We start from the raw sequence: 24,861 nt of genomic DNA on the forward strand, positions 1-24,861 counted from the left end.
TTTGCTGTGTGATCTTAAACTAGTTACTTGGTGTCTCTGGGCTTCAGTTTCCCCACCCATCTCTTGAGAAGACAGGACCTGATGGATGATCTCTAAAGGTCTATGCTGATACACTGGCCTGTGGATCTGGGGTCCGGCAGGTCCTGGGAAGTAGCAATCACGGCCCCAGCCCCATCCTCATCTTTAGTGGATTATTTAAGACCCAGCACAACTTGAGTCCATTTTCCATTTTCAGTTTCATTCTGGCCACTTTCAGCCAATCTCCTGCAACACCTAATTCCTCCCCAGTGCCCAACACACTGGGCTGTCTCTCACCAGGCCTTTACACAGTCTTGGCTGGCACGGTGCTTCCTCAGTTTTGATGTGCGAATGAATCACCGGGAATCCTGTTAGAAAGGAGATTCTGGTTCAGCAGGTCTGGGGTGGGGCTGAGAGCCTGCATTTCTAAGCTCCAAGGTGATACTGATGCTGCTGGTCTACAAATCACACTTTGAATTGCAAGGGCCTAGAATGCCTCTCCCTCCTCACCCTTCAAGGCCTGGCTCAAGCAACCCCTCCGCTGAGACGCCTGCACCTGCAGCAGGAGTCATAAAGCCCATGCAGACCTCCTGTGTGTGGACTGATGATCAGCACCCAGCGATGCTCACAACAAGAAGCTTCCCCACCCATGTCCCAGCAAGGCCCCTGGGAGGGCAGGGCATGTCCCCGTGCCCAGCACAGGATTTGCACAGGGGGAGGAGCAAGGGCAATCTTCAACTGAGTAAGATTGTGGGTGGTAGGGTTGTTCCCAGATCTGCCCACAGGGGCTGGTTTCTAGGTGGTTCAGATGCAGAGAAGAGCCCCCACTGGCCATGGACCACGACACAGATTCTTTTTTAACAAAACCACCAAAGGAGCACTTGTCAGAAACAGCAGGTAACCGGGAACCTAAATGTGAATATGGACCCAGAAAGGCAGAGAAGGAAAAAACACAGGCGGTGAGCCAGAGAGAAGTGGATAGAAAGACACAGAAGGATCCAGAGGGAAAGAAAAGGAAAGTCAACGTGGAGACAGTATAAAGGGAGATGCCAAAAAGGAGGGAAATAGAATTGAAAACAGAAAGAAGAGGGGACCACGTATAGAGAGAGACAAAGAGACCACATGCTCAAGAGCAAGAGAGACGGAGAGGAGAGAGGTGGGAAGCAGAGAATTCTGAAAGGAGGGGCAGGGCGGCCCCTAAGACTGTAGCCAGCTCATTCTGGAAGACACGAATCCACAGGGTATACAGCAGCTTCTCACCAAAGGACGCCTGGTCCCCTGAGGGCTTCGGCCTCTTCACACCAGGATGGGCTTTGGGGCATGTGTCTGGACCTGGCAAGTCCCAGGACTCCCCATTTCCCTCTACCTCCCCAACCCATCCCCCACCCTCCCCCATAAAGTTACTAAATGAAGAAAGAAACTGGAAACAGCAATTTGGATTTTTTTTTTTTTTTTTTGGTCTAAAGACAAAGTCCAAAACTAGTAGGAAACTGAGCTAAGCCCAACAAAACAGAGGCATCACAAGCTCCACAAATGGTCAGCAAGTCACTCATCTCTGAGACTCAGCTTCTTTAGGGGCAAAATCACCAGTAGCCTCACAAGAGTGTTGAAAAATTAAACAAGTTATGTAAACTTAAGCAGAGCCCCCTGCTACAGCACACAGTCAGTGCTTCATAAATGGTCACTGCATTTGAAGTGCAGAATGGAATACACAAATATTCTCTTTATTAGATTTTTTTTAAAGCCCTTTCCTACCCTGTTTCTCCTCTGAGCCTCACAGAAGCCTGGGCATGCATTATTGCCCCATTTCACAGAAGAGAAAACTAAGAGATCTTACACCACAGCCCCAGTGCTCAAGACAGTATGAGAATTCAGGTCCACAATGGCCCCCCACCTTTTCTACTCTATCAGCTGCAGGTAGCATCAAAACTAAGGCCCGCAATACTACCCAAAGCAATCTACAGATTTAATGCGATCCCTATCAAATTACCCATGACATTTTTCACATAACTAGAACAAATAATCCTTAAGTTTATATGGAATCACAAAAGACTCAGAATTGCAAAAGCAATACTTAGGAAAAATAACAAAGCTGGAGACATAACCCTCCCAGACTTCAGACAATACTACAAAGATACAGTAATCAAAACAGCATGGTATTGGCACGACACCAGATATACGAATCAATGGAACAGAATAGAGAGCTCAGAAATAAATCCACACTCCTATGGTCAATTAATCTTTGAGAAATGAAGCAAGAACATACAATGGAGAAAAGTCTCTTCAGCAAGTGGTGTCAGGAAAGCTTGACCGCTGTGTGTAAATCAATGAAGTCAGAACACTCCCTCACACCATACACAAAAATAAACTCAAAATGGCTTAAAGACTTAAACATAAGACAGGACACCATAAATCTCCTAGAAGAGAACATAGGCAAAACACTCTCTGACATAAATTGTAGCAATGTTTTCCTAGGTCAGTCTCCCAAGGCAACAGAAATAAAAGCAAAAAATAAACAAACAGGACCTAATCAAACTTATGAGCTTTTGTACAGCAAAGGAAACCATAAACAAAACAAAAAGACAATCTACGGAATGGGAGAAATTATTTGCAAACCATGTGACTGACAAGGGCTTCATTTCCAGAATACACAAATAGCTCAACCCAATAACAGAAAAAACAAACAACCCAATCAAAAAAATGGGCAGAAGACCTAAACAGACATTTCTCCAAAGGAGACATACAAATGGTCAATAGGCATATGAAAACATGCTCAACATCGCTAATTATCAGAGAAATGCAAATCGAAACTACAATGAGGTATCACCTCACAGTGGTCAGAATGGCCATCATTAAAAAGTTCACAAGCAATAAATGCTGTAGAGGGTTGTAGAAAAGGGAACCCTCCTACATTGTTGGTGAGAATGTAGTTTGGTGCAGCCACTTTGGAAAACAGTATGGAGGTTCCTTAAAAAACTGAACACATAGTTACCATATGATCCAGAAACCCCACTCCTGGGCATGTATCCAGAGAAAACTTTAAATTGAAAAGATACATGCACCCAGTGTTCAGAGCAGCACTATTTTCAAAAGCCAAGACATAAAAGCAACCTAGATTTCCATCAACAGATGACTGGATAAAGAAAATGTGTGTGTGTGTGTGTGTGTGTGTGTGTGTGCGCGCGCGCGCGTGTGTGTGAATACTACTCAGCCATAAAAAAAGAATGAAATAATACCATTTGCAAGAACAGGGATGAATCTAGAGATCATACTATGTGAAGTCAGTCAGAAAGAGAAAGACAAATACCATTTGATACAACCTACATGTGGATTCTAAAAAGTAATACAAATGAACTAATTTACAAAACAGAGAAAGAGACTCAGACATAAAAAACAAGTTTACGGTTACCAGGGGGAAAGCGGAGGGGAGGGATAAATGAGGAGTTTGGGATTAGCAGATACAAACTACTATATATAAAATGAACAACAAGGTCCTACTGTCTAGCACAGGGAACTATATTCAATATCTTACAATAATCTATAATGAAAAAGAATACATGTATGTATAACTGAATCACTATGCTGTACACCAGAAACTAACACAGCATTGTAAATCAACTATGCTTAAATTAAAAAACAAAAAACAAACAAACAAACAAAAACCTAAGGCCTATACAAGATAAACACGAAATGCATTTTTTTCCTACAAGAAGTGACCAAGCCTCTACGGAAGCTGTCCCAGGCCCCGTGCAGAGATGGGCCCAGAGGTGGATGAAGTGTGGCCCTGCCTCCCTGGGAGACGAACATCACAGCGTGACCACTGCCAAGATGGACAGGAGTGATGGGAGGGCACCCCAATTGCCTGTTCTAGGCCCTGTGAGGTCCCTGCTTCTCCTGCAGTTTTCATTCTTGACAGTCAAGGATGACTGTGACCAAGAAAACATTGAGTCACAACAAGCGCTCAGATGAAAATCCAAGAGTAAAATAACCCAAAGGAACTGGGTGGTCAGGGAAGGCCTCTTTGAGAGGTGACCCTAAAGGAGACACCTGCATCCATTCACCGTGCGAAGATGAGCTAGAAAAGCAAGCCAGGCAGAGGGAACAGGCCGTGCAAAGGCCCTAATGAGAGGACAAGCTTACTGTGCTCCACGGACAGGAGGGTCCATGTGGCAGAGTGCAGTGAGGGAGGCAAGGAGCGCTGCAGAGGATGAGGACCGACATCACAACAGCCTCAGAAGCCAGGACAGGAGAACAGAAAATGGAAGGAGTGCTTTCAGCAGAGAAGTGTTGTGGTACGATTTACATGCTAAGTCATGTACTTAGCACTGGACTACAGAGAGGTGAGGGTGGCAGCAGGGAGCCCAATGAGGTGACTCCTGCAACTCCCAGGAGAGGGCTGCCGGGGAGTGGGCTGGACCCGGTGGTGGAGGCGCAGGGCTGAGCCCGGAGCCCAGCGACACCAGAACTTGGGCACTGCAGGTGGAGAACCGACAAGGGCAGTGAAAAGGGGTGGCCAGAGCAGGGAGGAGGCCGGGGAGAACCAGGAGCAGTCACTGCCCTGATGCTGCGGTGCAGGTGCTGAGATGGAGACAGACATCCGGCCACGCGGAGGCCCCGGGGACCCCAAGCCTGGAGGTGACGGAAGAATGGCTGAAAACCGAGGCAACTCCTTGAGGAAGTTTCAGCCTCAGCAGAAGCAGAGAAGTGGAGCTGGAGCAGGAGCAGGAGGCGGCCTGAGCTCAAGGAAGCAGTGTGGGCTCTGAGTTTTAGGCTGAAAGGTTCTGGAGCAGTTTGTACGCTCCCTCTAGAGAGGGAGACTCACGCTGCAGGTGAGGGAACCACAGAAGCGAAGTCTCCCAGGAAAAAAGAGAGAAGGGAGGACAAGAACATGTGAGGACAGTGTAGCCTCGACAGGAGCCAGGGCCCCGCGAGCACACCTGGGAGGAGCGGGAGGAGGGCTGCGGGGAGGCTGGACCGCTCAGCACCCTGTTTCCTCCAGCGCCATCCAGCAGGGAGGCTGTTTGCAAGAAGTGAGCCTAAGGACAGACTCTAAGCCAAGCAAGGAGGGCAGCGAGCACACCAGGGGCCGTGGGCAGTGAAAAGGCCACAGGGTTAGCAGAAGAGAGGTCTTCACAAGGTCAGGTCATTGTCACCAGCATGTGAGGAAAGCCCCAACCTGAAAGAATGAGACCAAACAACAACAAATGGAAATCCACAAGCAGAAAACAGGAACATGGAATAGGAGAAAAGGTGGTTTAAAATCCTACAATCTCCGCAGAGAGGTATGATAGCATATCGCATCCATAACCAGAGACAAAATGCACGAAAAGGAACCGTGAGAGACCCTGAAAGTGCTTCTGCAAACTAAAAATCACTAAAAGTTTTAAATAAGATGGGAAAGTCAAAGAAATCCTCAGCAAACAGATCAAAAAGACAAAGAGCCAGATGGTAAAGAAAGGTAAGGAAATCAGAGGATCTATACAGAAAGCAAAACATGCAGTTAGTGGGATTTCCAGGCAAAGACAACAGAGGAAGGGTATGGGAAAATTGTCCAACGACTGATACATAAAAATGACTGGAACTGAAGGTCCTGGATCTCCAAAAACAAAGGGCTCACCAGGTACCTGGGCCAATTAATGGGGAAAAAAACCCACATGAAGGCACATCAGTGGAAAATTTCAGAACATCAGGGATGAAGAGGATAACCTGAAAGCTTCTAGAAAATAGACTAGGGGAGAGATGGGGAGAACCTACGTGAACTTTCAGGAATCAGCGTGCCACTGACTTAGCAGCAGCAGTGAGCAGAACTGGGAGACAATGGGAAACTATCATCAAAATTCTTAGCAGGATCAGCTCTGAAGGCAGACAGCCTGAGTCCAAACCCTGGCCCTGCCACTTACTAGCTGTGTTGACCATGGCCAAGTTACTTACCCTCAGTTTCCTCACCTGTAAAATGGGAATAATAATAGTCTAACACCTACTTCAATGGATTGCTGTATGAATTAATTGAAGTAGAGCACTTAGAACTATGCCTGGCACATGGCAATAAGCACTTAACAGGTTAGTCTTCTTATTAAAGTTCTCCAGCCAAGCTACTAGTCAGGAATGAGACACTTTTCAGACAAACACCCTTACTTACCTTTCTTACAAAGTCATTGGAGGATGGGCTCCAGCAAACTATGGGGTTAAACCAAGAAAAAGGAAAACACAATGCAAAGGACATTTGCCCTTTCTTTTGGGTGCTCAGAATCTGAACACCTTTCTTCTACTGGGAAAATTACTCACCTTATAAAGTTAAAAAATTCCACTCTACACCAACATACACACACACACACTGAAAATGCACACAGGAGCTGAAAATTTCAGACCCCTCACAGACTTTGTATTTGCTCAATGTCACACTATCACAACCACACTGTAAAACAGTAGTCCCCCAAACTCCTTCCCTAATTTTTTCCCAAAGTACGTACCTTCACTTTGGTAAACTCTGTATTTAATTTGTTTATTTGATCATTGTATCTTCTGCCCTCTAAAATGTAAGTGCAGAAACTATTGCCTGTTTGCTTATTTTCCCAGGATCTACAAGAGTGCCTAGCTCACAGCAGATGCTTAATAGAAATTTGTGGAGTGAAGAAATGATGTGTTTTCCCAGCCTCCCTTGCAGCCGAGGCACGGGCACATGACCTTCGTTCTGCCAATTAGAAGCATCCACTTGAGGGATGGCTCAAATCCATCTGCAGTGACAAAAACAAGGGGTCAACGACAGCCGGTGACCAGGGACAGTGGCTCTGCCGCCAATCTCTGGCACCCACTGTTTTCACTGCACAGCTCTGTGGCAGGATTTAGGGTAAGGTTCTTGGGGATGTAGCTTCCAAAGCTTACTAAGAAATTCTGAGAGCCACCCAGCATCCTTTTAATAAAATCTCTTCTGCTTAAACCAGCCAGAGTATATAATACAAATGTGGGGCAGGAGTGAGGGACTCCAACATCGGAGAGCATCAGTGAGAAGTCCCAGGAGGCCAGCTGTGCGGAAGTGCTCCCTGCTTCTCCAGGGTGCAGGAGAAATGGACCTAAGATAACCTGCCGCATTTGAGCATTCAGGGAAGTATGATGGACAGATGTTTGACAAAACTGGAATATTTGTTTGTTATTTTGTTTGACAAAATTGATAGAATATTTGGGGGGAAATGGTAATAGATACATAAATACACAACTAAGCAAATGAGAAAAAGAGGTCTTATTTAACCCCAGGAAAACAAAATGTTGTACCCCAAAGGAAAAGTTCCCACAGCGTGTGACTTAATTCAACATCCTGTTTCAAATGTAACCAACTATGCTGAAAAAGTAGACTCCAGAGGGTGCTACAGAAACAATTTCTAATTCCAACCCCCTGGCCACCCCACCCCCACCGGGTCTTTTAAAATCCAATCTGCAGACTTGTTCCCCATCCCTATGCCCCACCCCTGTGAAATCTCCAGAAGTTCCCTTAACTCTTTGGATCATTCTTAGGTCATAAAACATCTTCCAGACACTTTTAGTCCCAAGAACAGTCTCAGTTTAGTAATTAAGATGTCCTGTCCAGATTAATAATCTCAACTCTGAGCTTCATTTATAGTCAAGCTCCTCCCCTCCCCAACTCCACCCTGCCTCCAGCCCTGAGCAGGGTGGAGGGGCGGTGTCGCCATTGCCCTTACTCTGTCTACTGGAGTAGCAGGAAGGGGCTCCCTTGCTGGGTACAGTGGGGGCTCTCTGGACTTGGATGTTCAGTGTCCACTCATGTGGGTTCCCGGGAGAAATCTGCTGTTTGGGAGACACCCTCCACCCCACTGTGTCCCATGGGAAACATCCAGTCTCTCTCACCTCTGTCTGGCAAGATGCCCTTGTGGGCAGGGTGGGTCAGTCTGAAAATGACCACCAGCCAGAACCCCTGGAACACAACCCTCTGCCCATGATAACAATCATGCAGCCGCCTCTCTTCTCTCTGCCACATGGCAGCCACTCCAACCACAGCTTTCATCTTCAAGACCTTCAGGCACAGATAAACACAACATTCCTCCAACTATGGGGCTGTGCCCTGCCCTCTGAGGGAGCCTCTCAGAGCCCCTCTCATTCGAGTCTTGGTGAGGAGAAAGCAATCATCCCCTCCCTGCCCGCCTGGCATGGGGGAGGAAGTGTCACGACTTTCTCAACAACTCTCTCCAAGGAAATCCTCTCTCTCTCTCCTCTTCCATCTCAACCCTTTTACACCCTCAAGGTGTGTGCCGAGTAAGGATCTCAAAACCAGAGTTTAGTTTAGGTACCTGAAGTCCCCCTTTAGAAGCCAGTAAAGTCCCACTTTAGAAGGTAGCAGCCAATGCCTATTGTCAACACCTACTGTCTTGGGCTCAGCCAGAACCAAGCCAGCAAAGTCCTGGCAGTGGCATCCTGCTACACCCAGCCCCACCGGTGCAGCCAGAGCAGAAGCGAGGGGAGGGCCAGTGCGAGTGGGATAAGAACTGGGTGGAGGGCGGTTCAGAGAGCTAAACCCTCACCCATCATACAAGAAGCCAGCAGACAGGGAGTACAGCTGATCCAGAAACAGCAGCATAAATCCCACACAGAGGCTGCGCAGCCTGGTGGTTAAGGCTTTGCCACTCACCAGCTGTGTAACCTTGGACAAGTCACTTCCCTCCTCTGGGTCTGTTTCTTCCTCTGAAAATCGGAGATAATAACAGTAACTCCTTCATAGAGTTGTTGGGAGAATCAAAGGAATTGCACTTGTAATGTGCTTAGAGCATGACTGGACCGTGACAATAAGCACCATTTTAGCCATTATTGTTTTTATTTTCGTCACTGAAGAAAATACCGGAAAATGACAACTAGTTGAAGGCAGGGCCACTGTGTTGCTCAAGCCCACGGAGCACCATCCACATAGATGGGGATCAGCGGAGCCCCCTGGAGGTGGGCACCCCAGCAGCCCTGGCTGAAGGCAGCTGCCTCTCAGGCGTGTGACAGTGAAAGCAAGGGGACTGACTCTCTTTAAAATCTCACGGTATTAGATTGATTTTTAAAACTACGTACAGCATTATTTTGCTGAAAACAAAAATTTATTTTTAGAATTTTGTTTTGTTTTAAATATCAATTTTATTTATTTATTTTGGGGGGGTAATTAGGTTTATTTATTTAATGGAGGTACTAAGGATTGAACCCAGGACCCTGTGGCCCCATGCATGCACACTCTACCATTGTGCTATACCCTCCTCCCCTATTTTTAGAAATGTTAATAAAACAAGCTCCCAAAAGAGTAATAATAGCAAACAACAGGACTTGGCAAAAGACAAAAAGAAAAGCAATGAAGGAAATGACGAAGGAAAATACTGAAAAGAAGATTACATAAAAAATTTTTATTTTTATTTCAAACTCATCATAAATACCTTGTTTCGACAGTGGACTCAAAAAATATTAGCAACAAATATGATGAACAAAATGTTACCAGTCTTAACTTACTGAGCACTTTAAAATACGTAAAGTTTTAAATTTTATAAGTAAAATATTCAGACCCCAACATAGGAGCTATGAACACACAGTATATGTTCCACTACACTAAAAATCAAATAAATGTAAAAGGAAACGATAACCAGATGTCAGTGCCACTTTCCAATTAGGAAATTACTTTGGAAACACGGGTGAAGATGCAGAAGAGTAAGTTCTCTATGACTCTGCCTGCAATTGTGAAAATTCATGCAACCTTCTAAAAAGCTATTTGGTAATATGTGAGTCAAATGTTACTAGCCTCTGCCCAGTGATTTGCAATTCTGGGAATCTATCCTAAGAAAACAATTAGAGATGCAAACGAAGATTACTGCATAAAGATAGGCACTGCAGCATTATCTATGCTAAGGGGAAAGGTGAAAAATCCTAAGCATCATGCACATGCAAGTAATATATATACATATTTGTATGTGCATCCGTTATCTCTGAGAGGCTAGACAAAAATGGGGCAGGGGGCGTTACTAGTTGCCTCCAGCAAAGGGAACAAGGAAACTGGGGACAGGAGGAAAAGAGAAGAGGAGGGCTCTTCCTAAGAGCCCTTTTTGGGCCTTCTGAATTTTGATTTATTTATTTGCTTATTTTGTTGGGGGAGGGTAATTAGGTTTATTTATTTCTTTATTTTTAGAGGAGGTACTGGGGGTTGAACCCAGGACCTTGTGCATGCTAAGCATGCACTCTACCATTTGAGCTATACCCTCCCTCTGGGTTCTTCTGAATTTTGAACCATTTTCATGTAACGCCTATTCAAAATAACTTAACAAATTTAATAAAATGTGATACATTTTTGAATGTTTATAGAGAATTTTAACAGCATGGAAAGGTTTATTATGTTAGAATGGTAAGTTTAAAAATATGTACACAGACTTCATTATGATCTTAATGATAACAAAAAATATTAATCTACAGATAAGCATAGAAAAAAGACTGAAAATATACTAAAATGTAAGTGGTAGTCATTGCTGGGGGTGAGATTATGAGCAAATATTATTTCCATCTTTAAAGGCTTTTATAGTTCCCAAATTTTCTACAGTAAGTATATACGACTGACATCAGCAGGAAAAATAAAGGTTATTAAATTAAACGATCTTTAAAGGGTCAGCCACTTACCAAAGAAGGATTAGGAATAAGATCAAGTAATTTGGAGAAAGTCAGGAACCCATCGTGTCTAAGCGGCTATGCAGGATCCCATCTGTAAAGCTCTGAGCGTGATTCCAGCTGCAGAGATGTGCCCGCATGAACCATCTGCCCTCTCTGGGCTGCTTGCTGGGAGAATCAGCACAACACACCCATTAGGATCTGGCCATTCAAAGGCCCCCTTTCCAGGAAGCCTAGCTTGTGAGCTCTCTGCATCCCCAGCAGAAGCCAGAACTGGTAACCAGCGTGCTGGCCCCACCTCCAAGCTGGTATGTCCATCTGCTGCCCTCTCGACAGTATGTTCCCCAAAGCAGAGGCCAAGCTTGCATTAAGCCTGCTTCTCCAGGGCCTAATAGAGAGCCTGGCCTACAATAGGGCTCCAGGAAACGTTTGCCAAACAAATGAATAAATTAAGGAATGGTATTCTAGACTAGCACTGTCCAATCGAATTTTGTGTGGTAATGGAAATGTTCTATATTTGCTGCCCAATATGGTAATCACTAGTCTCATGGGTCTACTGAGCACTGAAATGTGGCTAGTAGATGGAGGAGCTCATTTTTTTATTTTACTGTATTGTAATTAATTTAAATTTACATAGCTGTAAGTTCTTCCAATAAGAACACTTACATCACAGGGTAACTGTAAGATTACACAAGATGATCCATTAAAAAAAAAAAAAGTTGATCTAGAGTCTTGCAGTGCTTGACAGATGACCACTGCCAGATATTGAAAATGAGGGGGAGGAGGAAGAGGAGGAGGGCCTCTAGCAGTCCCTGAGCCCCCACCTATTTGGCCAATATCACACAATGGGAATTTACCTGTCTCCATCACTCCCTTGCAAAGAGATCTGCTGTATTCTGAGTGTACAGCAGCCAGAGCCATTGAGAGAATGAAAGACTGGGGTAAGTGAAAAGGGACAGGTGTGGGGCTGGCACAGGAGAGACTCCAAAGATGTTGCAAAACAAAAACTCTGGACTTTTTATTGCCAGAGACAGGGAGAGAGGGTTTTCCCTCCCAAGAGGAAAGCTTAGACAAGCGGGAATTGACAAAAGGTTCAGGAAAAGGGCTGGCAAAAGTGTCCCCAAGCCCAGGCTGTGTAACCTGCATGGGCTCCCCAAACTGTGCCCTGAAGAAGGATGCGCTACACACCTGTGTTCCTGCCCGACCTCAGAGGCCCAGCAGTCAGCACTACCACATTCCCTGCCCCCGGACCTCACTGATTCTCACCCTAGCCTTGCTAGAGAAGCTACATATTTCCATTTTACAAGCTGGCAAACCAAGGCTCCATGAGATTGTCCAAGGTCACAACGTTCAGACTGGCTGGAGTTTAGGAGTCTGCTTAGGACAGTGAGCCAGGTGATGAGGTGGTGAAGTGAGGTCTGGGGGCCCAGCCAGGCTGGGAGGGAAACTGCAGACACTCACCCACTGCCCCCCCCTGCCCCTCCCTCCTCGCTGACTGCGAACTCCATGCAGGGGAGGGCTCTGTCTCTTTGCCCACCACAGTGTCCCAGGGCTCAACCCAATTCCTGGGACACAGTAGCCATTCAACACATATTGATGAATGAACCAATCAACAACCAAACCCAGATGCAGCCCTTCCGTTTTCAGGATACTCCGCCACATGCCATCCCATATGCTCCTGACAACTGACCGGGCAGAGATCACTGTCCAAGGCTGGGACATGGAAAGCCACTTTGGGTTGCTGTCCTAAAAATATGCATGAGGAACTCAGCAGGAGGCCACACCTTGACTGCAGAAGGACAGATTAATTCTGCTGGGGTCCTGCGTTCATTCTCTTCCCTGGTCTTCCCACACTCCCTCTGCAAATCAGAAAAGTGTTCATTATAGACCCTGCTCCAAGGAGCCCACAGTTTCATCGGGAAGGGAGCATCTATAATACCTGACTGTTCAATGGGAGAAAAGTGACAAAAGGCAGTGGAAGATGAAGGAGGGAAATGGTTGGAGGAGGCAGTTTCTTGACCATGACGAATGGGGAAGATTGGACCCAAGGCCAACAGGAAGAGTTCGAGAGGACCTGAGGAAGCCCCAGAGAGGTGGCAAGGTGTGAGAAAGGGTAGGGTCTTGGAGTCAGGCCTCCAGCTGCCACGTACCAGCTCTAGAACCTTAAGCAGGTCATTTAGCCTCTGTGGGTCTCAGTTTTTCTCATCTGTAAAGTGGGGATGATGACACTCATCTCCTAAGAAATGAATGGCTTCTGCTCATAGCAGGGCTCAACAAATGGCAGTCATCACAGTGCCGCAGAGACCTGCAAGCACGGGGACGTAGGAACAGAACAGGAATGGCATCGGGAGATGAGGAAGTAGAATCCACGTAATTCAGCTGGATAGTAGAGTCTGAATGCAACTTCCAACCCAGTAACCCAGGGATGGGGGAGGGAGGTCTGAGCTTCCTGACCCACCCCATAAACACCTCCCTCCTGCCAGACACCAGAGCCACCACAGGTGAGTGTGTCGGACTGACCCCAGGACCTGTCAGAGTTGCACTGAAGCAGCCCACACCCACCTGAGCAAGGGAGGTAGACAGCTCCTAATCTTCCCCCAACCCTCAGTGAAGCCATGATACCAGCCACTCAGACCTGTGTCCTCCAGTGCTGGGATTATGACCCACTCTCTATAACTCCAAATTCCTTATTCTTTTTTGGAGGAAAGTAATTAGGTTTACTCGTTTATTTTTTTAATGAAGGTACGGGGGATTGAATCCAGGACCTCGTGCATGCTAAGCACACACTCTATCACTGAGTTATATATACCCTACCCCTACTCCCCAAAGTCCTTATTCTTTAATTTCTCCAGAAAAAGAAAAAAGAAGAAAACAAAACAAAACAAAACAAAACACCAGAGGTAAGGGGATGGGGTACTGCAGTGGAGGGGAGAAACAGCATCAGACCAAGTCAGGCTTGGGGACCTAGGCCCAGCTCTGTCACTCGGGAAGAGCAGTAACAACAGCTCACCTTGTCACATACCTACTATGTGCCAGCCCCAGAGCTAGGTGCTTGAGAGACTTTTCACCTGAATCCCCACATCAATTCCATGAGATAGGCGTTGTCTTCATTTTACAAATGAGGAGAACTGGAGCTCAGAGTCCAATAAACTTTCCCAAGGTCCAGCAAATCGTATAGTCAGGATCTGAACCCAGTTCTGACTCCAAAAGCCACTTTTGCACAAGCAACATGGCCTCTCTGACTCTTAGTCTTCCCATCGGTTCATAAGGGGATTGAACAAATAATAATGATTTGGGCAGAGCATTACAGTTTACAAAACTCAAACCACAAAGGTACCCAGAGAGGGGCCAGGAAGTCAACAAAATCCCCCCAGGGGCCTATCTAAGCCTATCCTGGAATGGAGATCTGGGGTGTATACACCAATCTCTACCCCAGCAGGGATGTCAAGAGCGGGCTCCTGGCTCTCATTTCCAAGGTGGTTCTTTTTCTTTTTTTTTTAATTGAAGTATAATCAGTTATAATGTGTCAATTTCTGGTGTACAGCATAATGTCTCAGTCATGCATATACATACATATATTCATTTTCATATTCTTTTTCATTAAAGGTATGACAAACTATTGAATATAGTTCTCTGTGCCATACAGAAGAAATTTGTTTTTTATCTATTTTTATATATAGTGGTTAACATTTGCGAATCTCAAACAAGAAATCTGGGTCAGATATGTTGTAACCACCAATATCTGCTCTTTAAACCACAAGATGACACATTAAAGCAGCTAGGACTTTGCCTAGAAGGGAGGGCAGGTGTGTCACTAAGAGTTCCCACGATCTGGGCCAGTGGTTCCAGGACAGCCATCAGGCCACCAGCTCCTCCATCTGGCCCATTGCCTGGCAGCGGCCAAGAAAGGTCTGTGATAAATGAAGCCGATTCCTCCCAAAAAGGAGAGGAATGGGAGGCCCAGAGAGGTGAGAAGGCTTGCCCAATGTCAAGTCAGAGCAGGGCAGACCATGTTGTGAAGAGTCCCAAGATGGTGTGGGAAAGAGAAAAGGGCTCTGCACGTGAGAACTCCTTGTGCATTTACTGGAGTCCCACATGTGCTGAGAGCTTACTGTGGGTTCCATCTTGTAAGAAAAACAAAGACCTAAAACTCAGCTTCTCCCTTCCAGACTACAAGCTCCTAGAGGGTAGAAACTGGGTTGGACTCCATTCTCAACCTTCCTTGACACCCACTTTGAGCCAGGCCCTGAGCTAGGCACATGGGGTGCAGAAATAATGAGACACTGCCCCACCCTCAAGGACACATAAGTAAACGGAAAATTGTCAGAGTGTGACCTGTGCTACAGCAAAAGGATAAGGGTTGTGGGTGCCAGAGCTCTAGCATAACCGGAAGAGGTGGCACCTGAGCTGGGTCTTAAGAATAAGTAGGAGTCAGGTTGGTGAAAAGGAAGAGGAGGAAGGCCCTTCGAAGAGGTTCTGTTTACCAAACATTTACATGGTAGCAATGACAATAATAATCTCAACTTTAACTGAGCATCTTACCATGTGCCAATCTCTATATTTAAGCACTTACACGTATATTAACTCATTTCATCCCTGTAACAGCCTTTTGAGACCATTACTATTATTATCCCCATTTTAAAGATAAGAATATGGAGGCCCAAAGAACCTAATAACTTGCCCAAGATCCCCAAGTTAGTACCCAGAACCAGAATTCAAACCTAGTGGTCCAGTACCATGCCTACGGCCTCAATTAGCACCCTATATGCTTCTCAGATACATACATTGTGCCAGATCTGGTACTGGATGCAAGGGTACGAAGATGAATATTTGAGTATTAACTATTTTACATTCCAAAAATGATTTAAGGAGGCACAAAATTGAATAAAAAGAAGCTCAGAGTGTGTAATGACAGAAGGACAAGTAAAGAGAAAATTCCAGGTCTGAAGCCGCATACGGAGAAGTCCTGCACTGTTAAAGGACAAGCAAACAGGCACCCAGAAGAGATGGAACTGGACCGGCCACGATGCCTTGAATGCCAAATCAAGGGGCTCGTATTTTTTCCACCAGTCGCCGATCTACAAGCCAAGCTGTAATTTCAGGAGAGAGCTTTAAAGCATGTACCAAAGATTGTCTGTAGAACAAATCAATGTCTCTACGATATATGAGTGGTTGATAAAATACAAATCTATTTTAAAGATCTCTGAAAAGCCCTAGGTATCTTCTCCACCAACAGATACTACAAATATAACCACTATCATGTGGACAAGGGATAGAAATTTTTGTCCTTGTATTATGAAAACTCGGTTACCTCTGCTGTCAGGGATGGGAAGTAACAAAAAGGTTTTAAACAAGGAATTCTTTGGATTCTGGGTCTGGGATTTTTGCCCTCAACCCACTCTATACCCCCACCTCTCCAGCTGGAAATCAACCATCTGAAGGCCCAAGGATGAGCCTAGCCCAGCGAGAAGCTCCAATGCAGAGATATTCTCACAAAGAGAGCTACGTAAGTACAAATGACTGTTTGATCAATCATTGGGCCTCAGCGTGGGATTTGGTTAGAATTAAAGCCATCTGGTGGGGGTGGGGGGGAGGTGGATGGGGGAGGAGACAAGCAGGCGGGAAAATGTCCCACCCCCTCCCCCAAAAAGCATTGTTAAAATATAACAGGGGGAAAAACAGTAAAGCCTCTGCTGTTATTTCAGCCTAAGCCACTTAATCCTTCAGCACATAAAGCAACTTATTTTATGACCTTTTCCCTTTAAAAAGTAAATCAGAAGACGCTGCCTTGAATTCAGATATCTCTGAAACACACTACTCATCCCTCCCAGTGAAATATCCTGTTTCATAAACCTTCTTCGAGATACTTGAAACTGCAGATCACTAAATGCCTAGCTTTAGGCATCTGACATTCCAGAGAATTAATATTTAAACTTATTATAGGAAAAAAGAATTGAGTTTGGTTGAAGCATGAAATATTTAATAGTGTCTCCAAATTAGAAACCCTATTTTGTTTCGCACTGGAAATGCCAACGTTATTACCTGGGCTTTGCACTCAAATAAGATAAAATGCAAAGGCGGTCTTGAGATTAAACACACAATTACGGCTGTTTTCTCCAGAGAGAAGGGGAGCGAGACAGGTTTGGGGAGTGGAAGCGATTGAGTTTCATTTTTACGATACACTTAAAATTATATTATCATTCTCTGCCTTGAGGGTTGGATTTGAGAGGGCTGAAGCTACTTAACCACCGAAAACTGTGTCAAGATCGGTGAATCCACAGAGGCCTATTCACCAGCTCGGGGAAACCTTCTACGTCTCGGAATGGGCCCGCTGCTGGGCGAAACCCGGGAACTTTCTTTTCTCGCTAGGACAAAAGTATTAAGTGGTTTGGGATAAAAATTAAGCTTCAATTGACACAGTGGATCCTGGCAGCCTCTGCTGGCACGTGTAATTTATTTACAGGGTTGGAAAGTCGGCAAAATACATCATCAACTCTTACACAAACTTCTACTAGGTATTAAATACCCAAGCCTCAGAGAAGTAATTCATATAGTCCAGCAACGTTCCAAAATAAACCCAATCTCCAGCCCTCCAGAGAGCTTAAAACAGCAAGTGGGATCTGTATTTTTAAAGTTGGGTTTAAAATATTCCCTGGCTTCTTGTTAAAGCCTTATTTGCCATCTAACCTGTTATTTAAAAACAAAAACAACAATATCTAAAAGTGATCTGGTTGCTAAAAAGACACAAATAGGAAGAGGCTGGGCCACCGTGCAATCAGGCCATCCCTGAGACTTATTCCTACTCTCCCTTTCAGCCCCAGTGTCAATATCCAAAGGCAAAGAAGCCTTGGGCAATAAAGACTCCTACAATTTCAACTTTAGAAGCAGTATGATCCCTCGAGGCTGCGCACACTCACGCACATTCTCCCGCGTGCAAGCCCACAGACACAACCTTCCAGAGGGGGTTGTATGGCTCATTCATCATTTGACACAAAAAATTCATTTCCCACAAACTCTCAAGTCCGCTCTTATCCCTGGCCTGTTCTCTCTCCCAAGGCTTTCTTCATCCCACCAAGCATTTAATAAGAAATAATTATTTAATAGATCCTGAGCCATCATGCCCAGTGAAGCATGCATTCTACACACCAGGCATGGTGGGATCATGAGGAATTCTCTTCAAACAGATGTCTTCAAAAGCTGTGGAAAGGAGACAGCAGCCGGAGACTGGGCAAGGAATCCCCCCAAACTGCCTGAGGCTCAAATACGGACTTGAACCTGTAACCTGTGGAAGGGCAGGGCAGGGGGTGCCGCTGCTTCTGAGAAGGGGCTGCTTTTAGGGGGGCCCTCCATAGTCCTAGAGAGGCCTTGCCCGAGGACCCCATCTCACAACTGGGAACCAGTGTCCTTCCCCCTAATTTCTGCAGCAGAGTAATGGGCAGAGCCCTAACAGAGACAGAGTCTCCCCTTAAAAATCACACTTTGGCCTGTTAGCTGAGACTCAGAAGGCTGCTCCGGGGACTGGTTGTCTGGACCAACCTGTGGCCTTCTGCTGCCTCCCCCATGGTTCAGGGCACACTCTTCAGCCACAGTGACCCCTTGCCACTGCTTGGGTTTTAAAGACAGTCTAAAGCACAGGCTTTACAGTCAGACAGAGCTAGGTTCAAATTCCAGGCCCAACAACCTACCACCTATACAGTGAGTTGCTGTGAATTAAATAGCGAGCTCATTATTTGGACATATCACTTAACCTTTCCAAGTCTCATTTCCCCCCTCTGTAAAATTAGAATAATACCTTCCTTCCTCAGAGGGTTATTGGGCATCAAATGCAATCACGGCAATAGAGCAGCAAAGAGTAGGTGCTCGATAAAGGTTAGCTGACCTCCCTCCCTCTTCTGGTTCCTTCTGTGGTCAGCTTCAGGGGTCAAGAGTTCCAAGGAGAGATCAAGTCCAGAAACTGACCTCTTTCCATACCCTAGATCCTTCCCAACCATTCCAGCCGAGTTCATGTGGAATCCTGGAGCATCAAAGCAGAAGGGACAATGCATCATCCCATCGAACTGCTTCCCATTTTACAGATGAGGAAAACGAGACTCAAATCCAAGGGCATGGCCAACGTGCACTGAGGCTGTACAATGGCGCATGTGTTTGCTCCAGACAGGCCCAACCATAACCACCAAATAAATTCAGGCCATACAGGAAATGCATTATTCAGTGAGCGGACTGAAGGTCTCCTCTCAGCGCATCTGACTCAAATGCTGACTTTAAAACACAGCTCGTAATGCTAACACAATCCTCCTCGATCCACCGGAAACCTTCTGAAGGAATAACCCTTTGGAGTTCAGTGGAAGACGGGGAAAAGAAGAAAACAGATGCTTCAAGGGACTTTAAACTCAAAGACCACTGGGTTAGGGTGGTATTTTCTCCACCCCACCCCACCCCAGGCCTCTGTTTTCTTTCAGTTTGTTATAAATAAGGCTTTAGGAGACCAAAGCAGCCACAAAACTCACTCCCCACTCCTTTCTGCTTTCCTTAACTCAGTAACTCAGCTATCAGTCCCGGACTTTGCTTCTAATGCTGAAAGCGTTTTTTTTTTTTTCCCCTCATTGTAAACTATTAATTCGGGCAACGGCTGTTGATAAACAAGAAGTCCGTTTTTAAACTGCTAGAATCATTAGCACAGGAAAGGCGAGCAGCACAAATATTTCAGGAGTTTGCTCTTTTTTCCTGGCCCTGGTATTACAGCTGGGCTTTCTGCATGTTGCAGTTGAATTTTTCAAAGCCCATGGCAGAACTTGTTTCATTTCTTCTCCCTCTTGAATCGAATGTCTTTGTTTCTTTAATTGCAAAAATAAACTACCCCCTACTAAAAGAAACAACACAAGTCTCTAAGTCCAAACTAAATGCAACTAAAATCTGTATTAGGAAAAAAAATTAGCAAACCACTCATTATAATTTAACTTTCAATAATCATCATATACATAAGGTACGGTTGTATCTCCACATCAGCTTCAAAACAAGGACTATTTTTGCAGGAAAAAACTGAGAAAAGGAAGGGAAATGATCCTCTCTATGCAAAATCCATGTTAGCGACAGTCGCTGGTCAATTTACAAATAAAGTTGGTATTTGTTTGTTGTTGTTGTTTTTTTTTTTCTAATTCTTTCCAAAAGAAGGATTGAAAACCCTATTTCAAACTTTAGTTTCTCCCCTTTTCTAGGATGCTGGCCAAACTCCACAAAATAAAACCAAAGAAAATGATGATAATTATGGAACATTCAGAACAAAGAATATATTTTTTTAAATGATTCATTGTGCACTTATGCCCGTAATGGGATTTTAACGCACTATAAAAATAAGTGTGCCGGCTCACTTAGCTTCTCACGCAAATGTAGCACAGGGAGATGAGTAACTCAAAGATGGGGAGAGTTTTTGTTTTTGTTTTTTTCAGAAGTATGAAGGAAAACCACGGCATATAAAGTAACCTATATTTTTTAATCACAGACAGAGCAACACAGTTTATCCATATGACTGCACAGCTAAGACAGTCCTGAGACCTCAGCCCAGCTGGGCACGACAGGTAAGCGACTCAAACAACTCAGCCTACATGAAGCTACGATGTCATGCGATGGTCCCTTTCCATTTTGCACGCCAAGTCTTAGCAGCTTCTACAGAGCTTGGGACGCAGGAAGTGAAGAGAAGTTCTAGCTACACAAGACTGTTAGGGAATCTTTGGGAATAATATTTCCACTACATGTCTATAGAAGATTTGTCAGATACATAATTCTTAAAACTGTAGACGCAACATGTTGCTATCTCATCTGTGTCCTCACACACATACATGCTTCTCTTTGTCTCACTGAGCCTGACATTTGGCCAGCAGGTTTTTCTCCCCCTTATTTGAAACCTCAAGCACTGAAAAAATTTGGATCTGATTATTTCCGGATCACAGGACCAGCACTTTAAAATGGATGAAATGCAAGCAAATTGCCCACTAGAGCCGGAGGGGGTAGATGCTTTCAAAATAACTCATACCTTTCTATTACGGATGCGCTAGGCCCTCCAAGGCCTCCCCAGAATATCACGGTGGCATCTGATTCAAATGAAGAAACTCTACCAGGTAATGTCACCAAAACCGTCCTGTCTTACTCTCCACCACCACCAGCCCCTAATGCCCCTACACACAATCTACAATAGCTTTCTTTTTTGTTTTCCTTTTTAAGCAAAAAATATATATATGCTAGCTTCTTTTTTTAAAAGTTGCAAGATTGACTACTTTTTAGCATTTATTGCCACGTGTTGACGGTTGTTTACTGATGGCAGAGTCCAAATTTGTTATTATTATCAGCCTCCTTTTTATTGCCAGGACGTATCCCATCTCAGCACACGGTGAAAAGGGCCCAGTGAGTCGCTGAGAATTAAATAGTGAGCTCATTATCTGGTTTGGTCTGGAAGCAGCAATTCTGGTCAAATGGAATCATCTGGTAAACTAAGCTGTTTCCTAACGATGGCACAGAGGCTAGTGACCAACTGTTGAAGATTTGACACAGAAGAAATACTAAAAGCAAAAATATGTTAGATTTTCTGAGAATGTTCAGGAGACCATCATGAACTCCAGCTCTCAGCTGCCAACACACACACGGTTCAAAGTACAAGTCGTGGACCCAGAATCAAAATTTGGAACAGGAAGCCTTAGAAGCTGCAACTTACTGTCTGTAGCTTCGAGCACATCCTTGAACTTTAATGCCTTCATCTATAAAATGGGAATCACAGTAATAAGGGCCAGTAGCTGCCCGGTAATTTACAGACTGCAAAGCGCTTCTCCATCTGTCCCCTCAGAACAGCTCACAAGGTAGGCAGAGCTCAGCTGGAGTGGGGGCAGATGAGGGAATGTGCGGGGACACACACTGAAAACTGCAAAGCACTGTGCACAGAGGATGAGCATCACTGGGACATCGCCACAAAGCTGACCGGCTCCATCAAGCCCAGATGTTTACCTTCTTTCTTTGTCAGGACTTTCAAAAGCAGAACATCGAGTGTTTAATAATAAGAAAGAAAAAAATGCAGCATCTGGTAATTTGGCCTTTTTAGCTGTTTGGAATCTAGATAAACGGGACTCTGCCATAAACAGATTGTGATTCTTATTGTAAATGATGACAACGTTAGTCCATGACGTTGCACCGTTCCCAGTGCCTCCTAATTCTAGAGCTGGAAACACAGAGGACCCCAACATTACAGATCGCTGCTGGATTCAAGAGCTTACTCCCTTCCTCGGCTTAGGGTCTGCCCGAAGCAGAAGGCAGATCACCTGAAACCTGATTCCAAACCAAGCAATATTGTCTTCTCTCCGGTCACTGGGCAGCAGTGGCCACAAAAGACCTGAAGCTTGGCTCCTCTCAGCTTCCCCTGGCTAGTGCACCAGAGTTAAAGTGCTTAAAGTCAACATTTAAAAAAATCAAATCTCTCTCCCTCCGCACACTACGCTCTTTATCTCAAGTATCACTGACCCTAACATGGTGCCCTGCAGTGACCCCTTCTACCTTTCACGTTTATGAAGCATTCTTACAACAATAGTTTCATTTTCCCTTGGGAGGTAAGCATTATTACCACTCGTGCAAATAAAAAACCAGAGGTTGATAAAGTTAAACACATTACAAAAGTAATCCCCAAAATAACCAGGCACTGACACGGCCCTTTCACACTCCAACGCTAACTCTCTCCTCAGTCTTTCCAAGTAAGCCTCACGGTAGATTTACAAATGAGGAAACTAAGGCTCAAAGAGTGAAATAAATTTCCTCAGGTCCCACAGATCCTAGGTGGCAGAGTCTTGCAATTTCCAGCACAGTTAATAAATATTTTTCAATTGGTTTTCTTATCTGTCTGTTTCCAATAAGCCTGAGACTTAAGCTAGACACCAAACATTCAAAGGGTTACAAAGTCTAGGAAATATTTGGGTGGGAATAGGGGAAGTAAGAAGGTTTCCTTTATGGCCTTTTTAAGAAGGCTGCCCAGCTCTGGTTTTGTCTCAGACCACTGGGGGGCCTGACTGTGGGGAAGAATTTGCCTAGAGGGACAGAGCCCAGGTCCATCAGCAATGGGCTGGCCAGAGACCCACACCCAGCAGGCTTCAGTTTCCTCATCTTTTAAATGGGTGTGACAAATCCTACCCCAACAGCCACATTGGAGGCTGTGAAGAAAAGTTAGAAGCCTCTTACAAAAAGCTTAGTCAGTACAACCATCTTAAGGCACAAAGAAAGAGGTGCTTCCTCCCATTCTTTTATCCTCCTCTGCCCTTTCCAAATACAATCCTGATTGAAAGACCTCATATTTCAGACATTGGGTGTTTATGGATAAAAATAATTGGGATCTGGGGGAATGGAAGTAGGAAGGTGGTACACAGAGCAATCTAGATGAAAAGTCTCTAACCACCGCTTGGAACAAAGGCTGTGTTTGGCAAAGTCATTCACTAGGTCTGCAGAGAACTGGATCTTCAGTTGACAGCTATTTTTTTTAAATAGAAAATGTTTCAGGAGGGTATCTGTTTAAGGGAGAATTGTTTATGGAGGGGGGCAAGCGAGGGAGCTCAGGGCAGCAAATATTATTCATGTCTTACTGCACAGCCATCCTCTCTCCCTAGTAAATGAGAACCTTGCGTGTGTGTTCCAGCAATAATACTCTAAAGGCATTTTTTCTATATCTGTCCTTTAAAAAGAAAACCTCTACCTCTTGGACAAGAGACTGACATTTAAAACAACTAGACAATGCTCTCCTACAAAGTCAGGTGTTTTCATTAAAAAGAAAAAAAACTGCATTTATTTCATTTGACCAGTCTTTGAATTGAGGAGTTGTTCCTCCCCCTCCCCCAGAAGGAGTTCTCATCTCTAAAAGCAAGCCGCCCTACCTTTTCTAAGTTGCTGCAGCTAATTGATGCTAAAGCAGTGAAGCTTACAGAGCCATAAAACAAACATTTTGTCCTCCTTAATAATCAGCTGGAAATAGAACCAAGAGATCCCAAATACTAAAATAATAAAATCCCAAAGCTTTAGTTTCTCCCAGGAGAAAGAAGGCGACACAGTACTTCAACAATTTCCCCAATTTCTGGTTAATTATCTGTCAGCGTGAAACTTATAAATAATGGCTCAATAATAATTAACTGCGATGAGAAGAGCATGTTCATGAGAATCCAGCCTCATAGCTGACTTTGACCCATTAATTACACTGCAGCCTGTACCTTACACCCAAGAGCCTCACTGGATAGAGGAAGGGTACTGCAAACCAACTTTTGACCAAAGACTATCCTTCTGAAGCATCAAGTACAGAACAGCCATTGTTAAAGTCAGGACTTGACTCAGGCTAGATTATAGATTCATAAAACGTTCCATCAGGAATCCAGAAATCATCTGGTATAATTAATTCCTTACTTGACAGATGGGGAAACTGAGGTCCCAAGAGGGGAGGGTCTTGCTGAAGTCTTCTGGTTTTTGTTACTGAGGGAGACTGGAATACTTCAAAGTATGCCTTTTGTAGGCTCAGAGATAGACATACTCGAGTTGCTACTCACCCTAATTTATAATAGGATTTTGACAAGTTTCACACAACTTTTATCAGAAACATACAGAAGCAAAATTATGTAATCTGAGCTTTCTATACACACATCTCCCCTAAAATAGGCTTACTGAGTTTAAATTAGATGCTTCCTTAACAGTCATGGTTTCAGAATGACCAGCGAGTCGCAAACAACTAGAGAGAAACTGATGAACTCAGGACAAAGTTCTACCAAGTTCCTGGGAGGATTCTGACAAAGGCCTGCGATGGAAACGTCAGGCAGCTCGAGTCCCTCCACACACGCCGCCAGGCACGTTGGCGGGGGCAGACTTACCCTTCCCGGCGGCGGCGGCGGCGGAGGCCTTGGACGGACCGTAGTCTCGGGGGCTCCGGGGCCGAAGGAGGTCGTGGGCGCGCGGTGGCGCGGGAGGCCGGGGCAGCAAGTCACGCGGACCTCCATCCCCGCACCCCCCGCCGCTCACGGTGACCCTGAAGGCCATGTGCGGGCCAAGGCCAGCGGGCCCCCGGATGGGACCAGGAGCGCCGGGGGCCTCCTTTGGCCTCTTGTCTGAGTGCGCCTCGGCCACCTCGCAGTGCATGGCGCCGGGGCGGGGCGCACCGTTGGAGGTCGCTCAGGGTTCCTGGGGAGGGGAGAAAGCACAAGCGCGTCAGAACGA

General features: G+C 45.2%; 1 protein-coding gene across 6 annotated transcripts in view; it reads right to left on the reverse strand.

Moving 5' to 3' along the window:
- The window catches only part of GLIS1 (GLIS family zinc finger 1), a 210,960-nt gene that overhangs the window by 185,024 nt on the left and 1,075 nt on the right, over positions 1–24,861 (reverse strand). For all 6 annotated transcript variants that reach the window (XM_032494319.1, XM_032494318.1, XM_032494320.1 and 3 more), the window contains exon 2: positions 24,519–24,825. In XM_032494319.1, the coding sequence (XP_032350210.1) occupies positions 24,519–24,783 (265 nt within the window). In that variant the 5' untranslated portion in view covers positions 24,784–24,825. The remainder of the gene's footprint in view (positions 1–24,518; positions 24,826–24,861) is intronic.

This window comes from Camelus ferus, chromosome 13 (genome assembly GCF_009834535.1).
Source record: "Camelus ferus isolate YT-003-E chromosome 13, BCGSAC_Cfer_1.0, whole genome shotgun sequence".
In the NCBI taxonomy this organism is placed as follows: Eukaryota; Metazoa; Chordata; class Mammalia; order Artiodactyla; family Camelidae; genus Camelus; species Camelus ferus.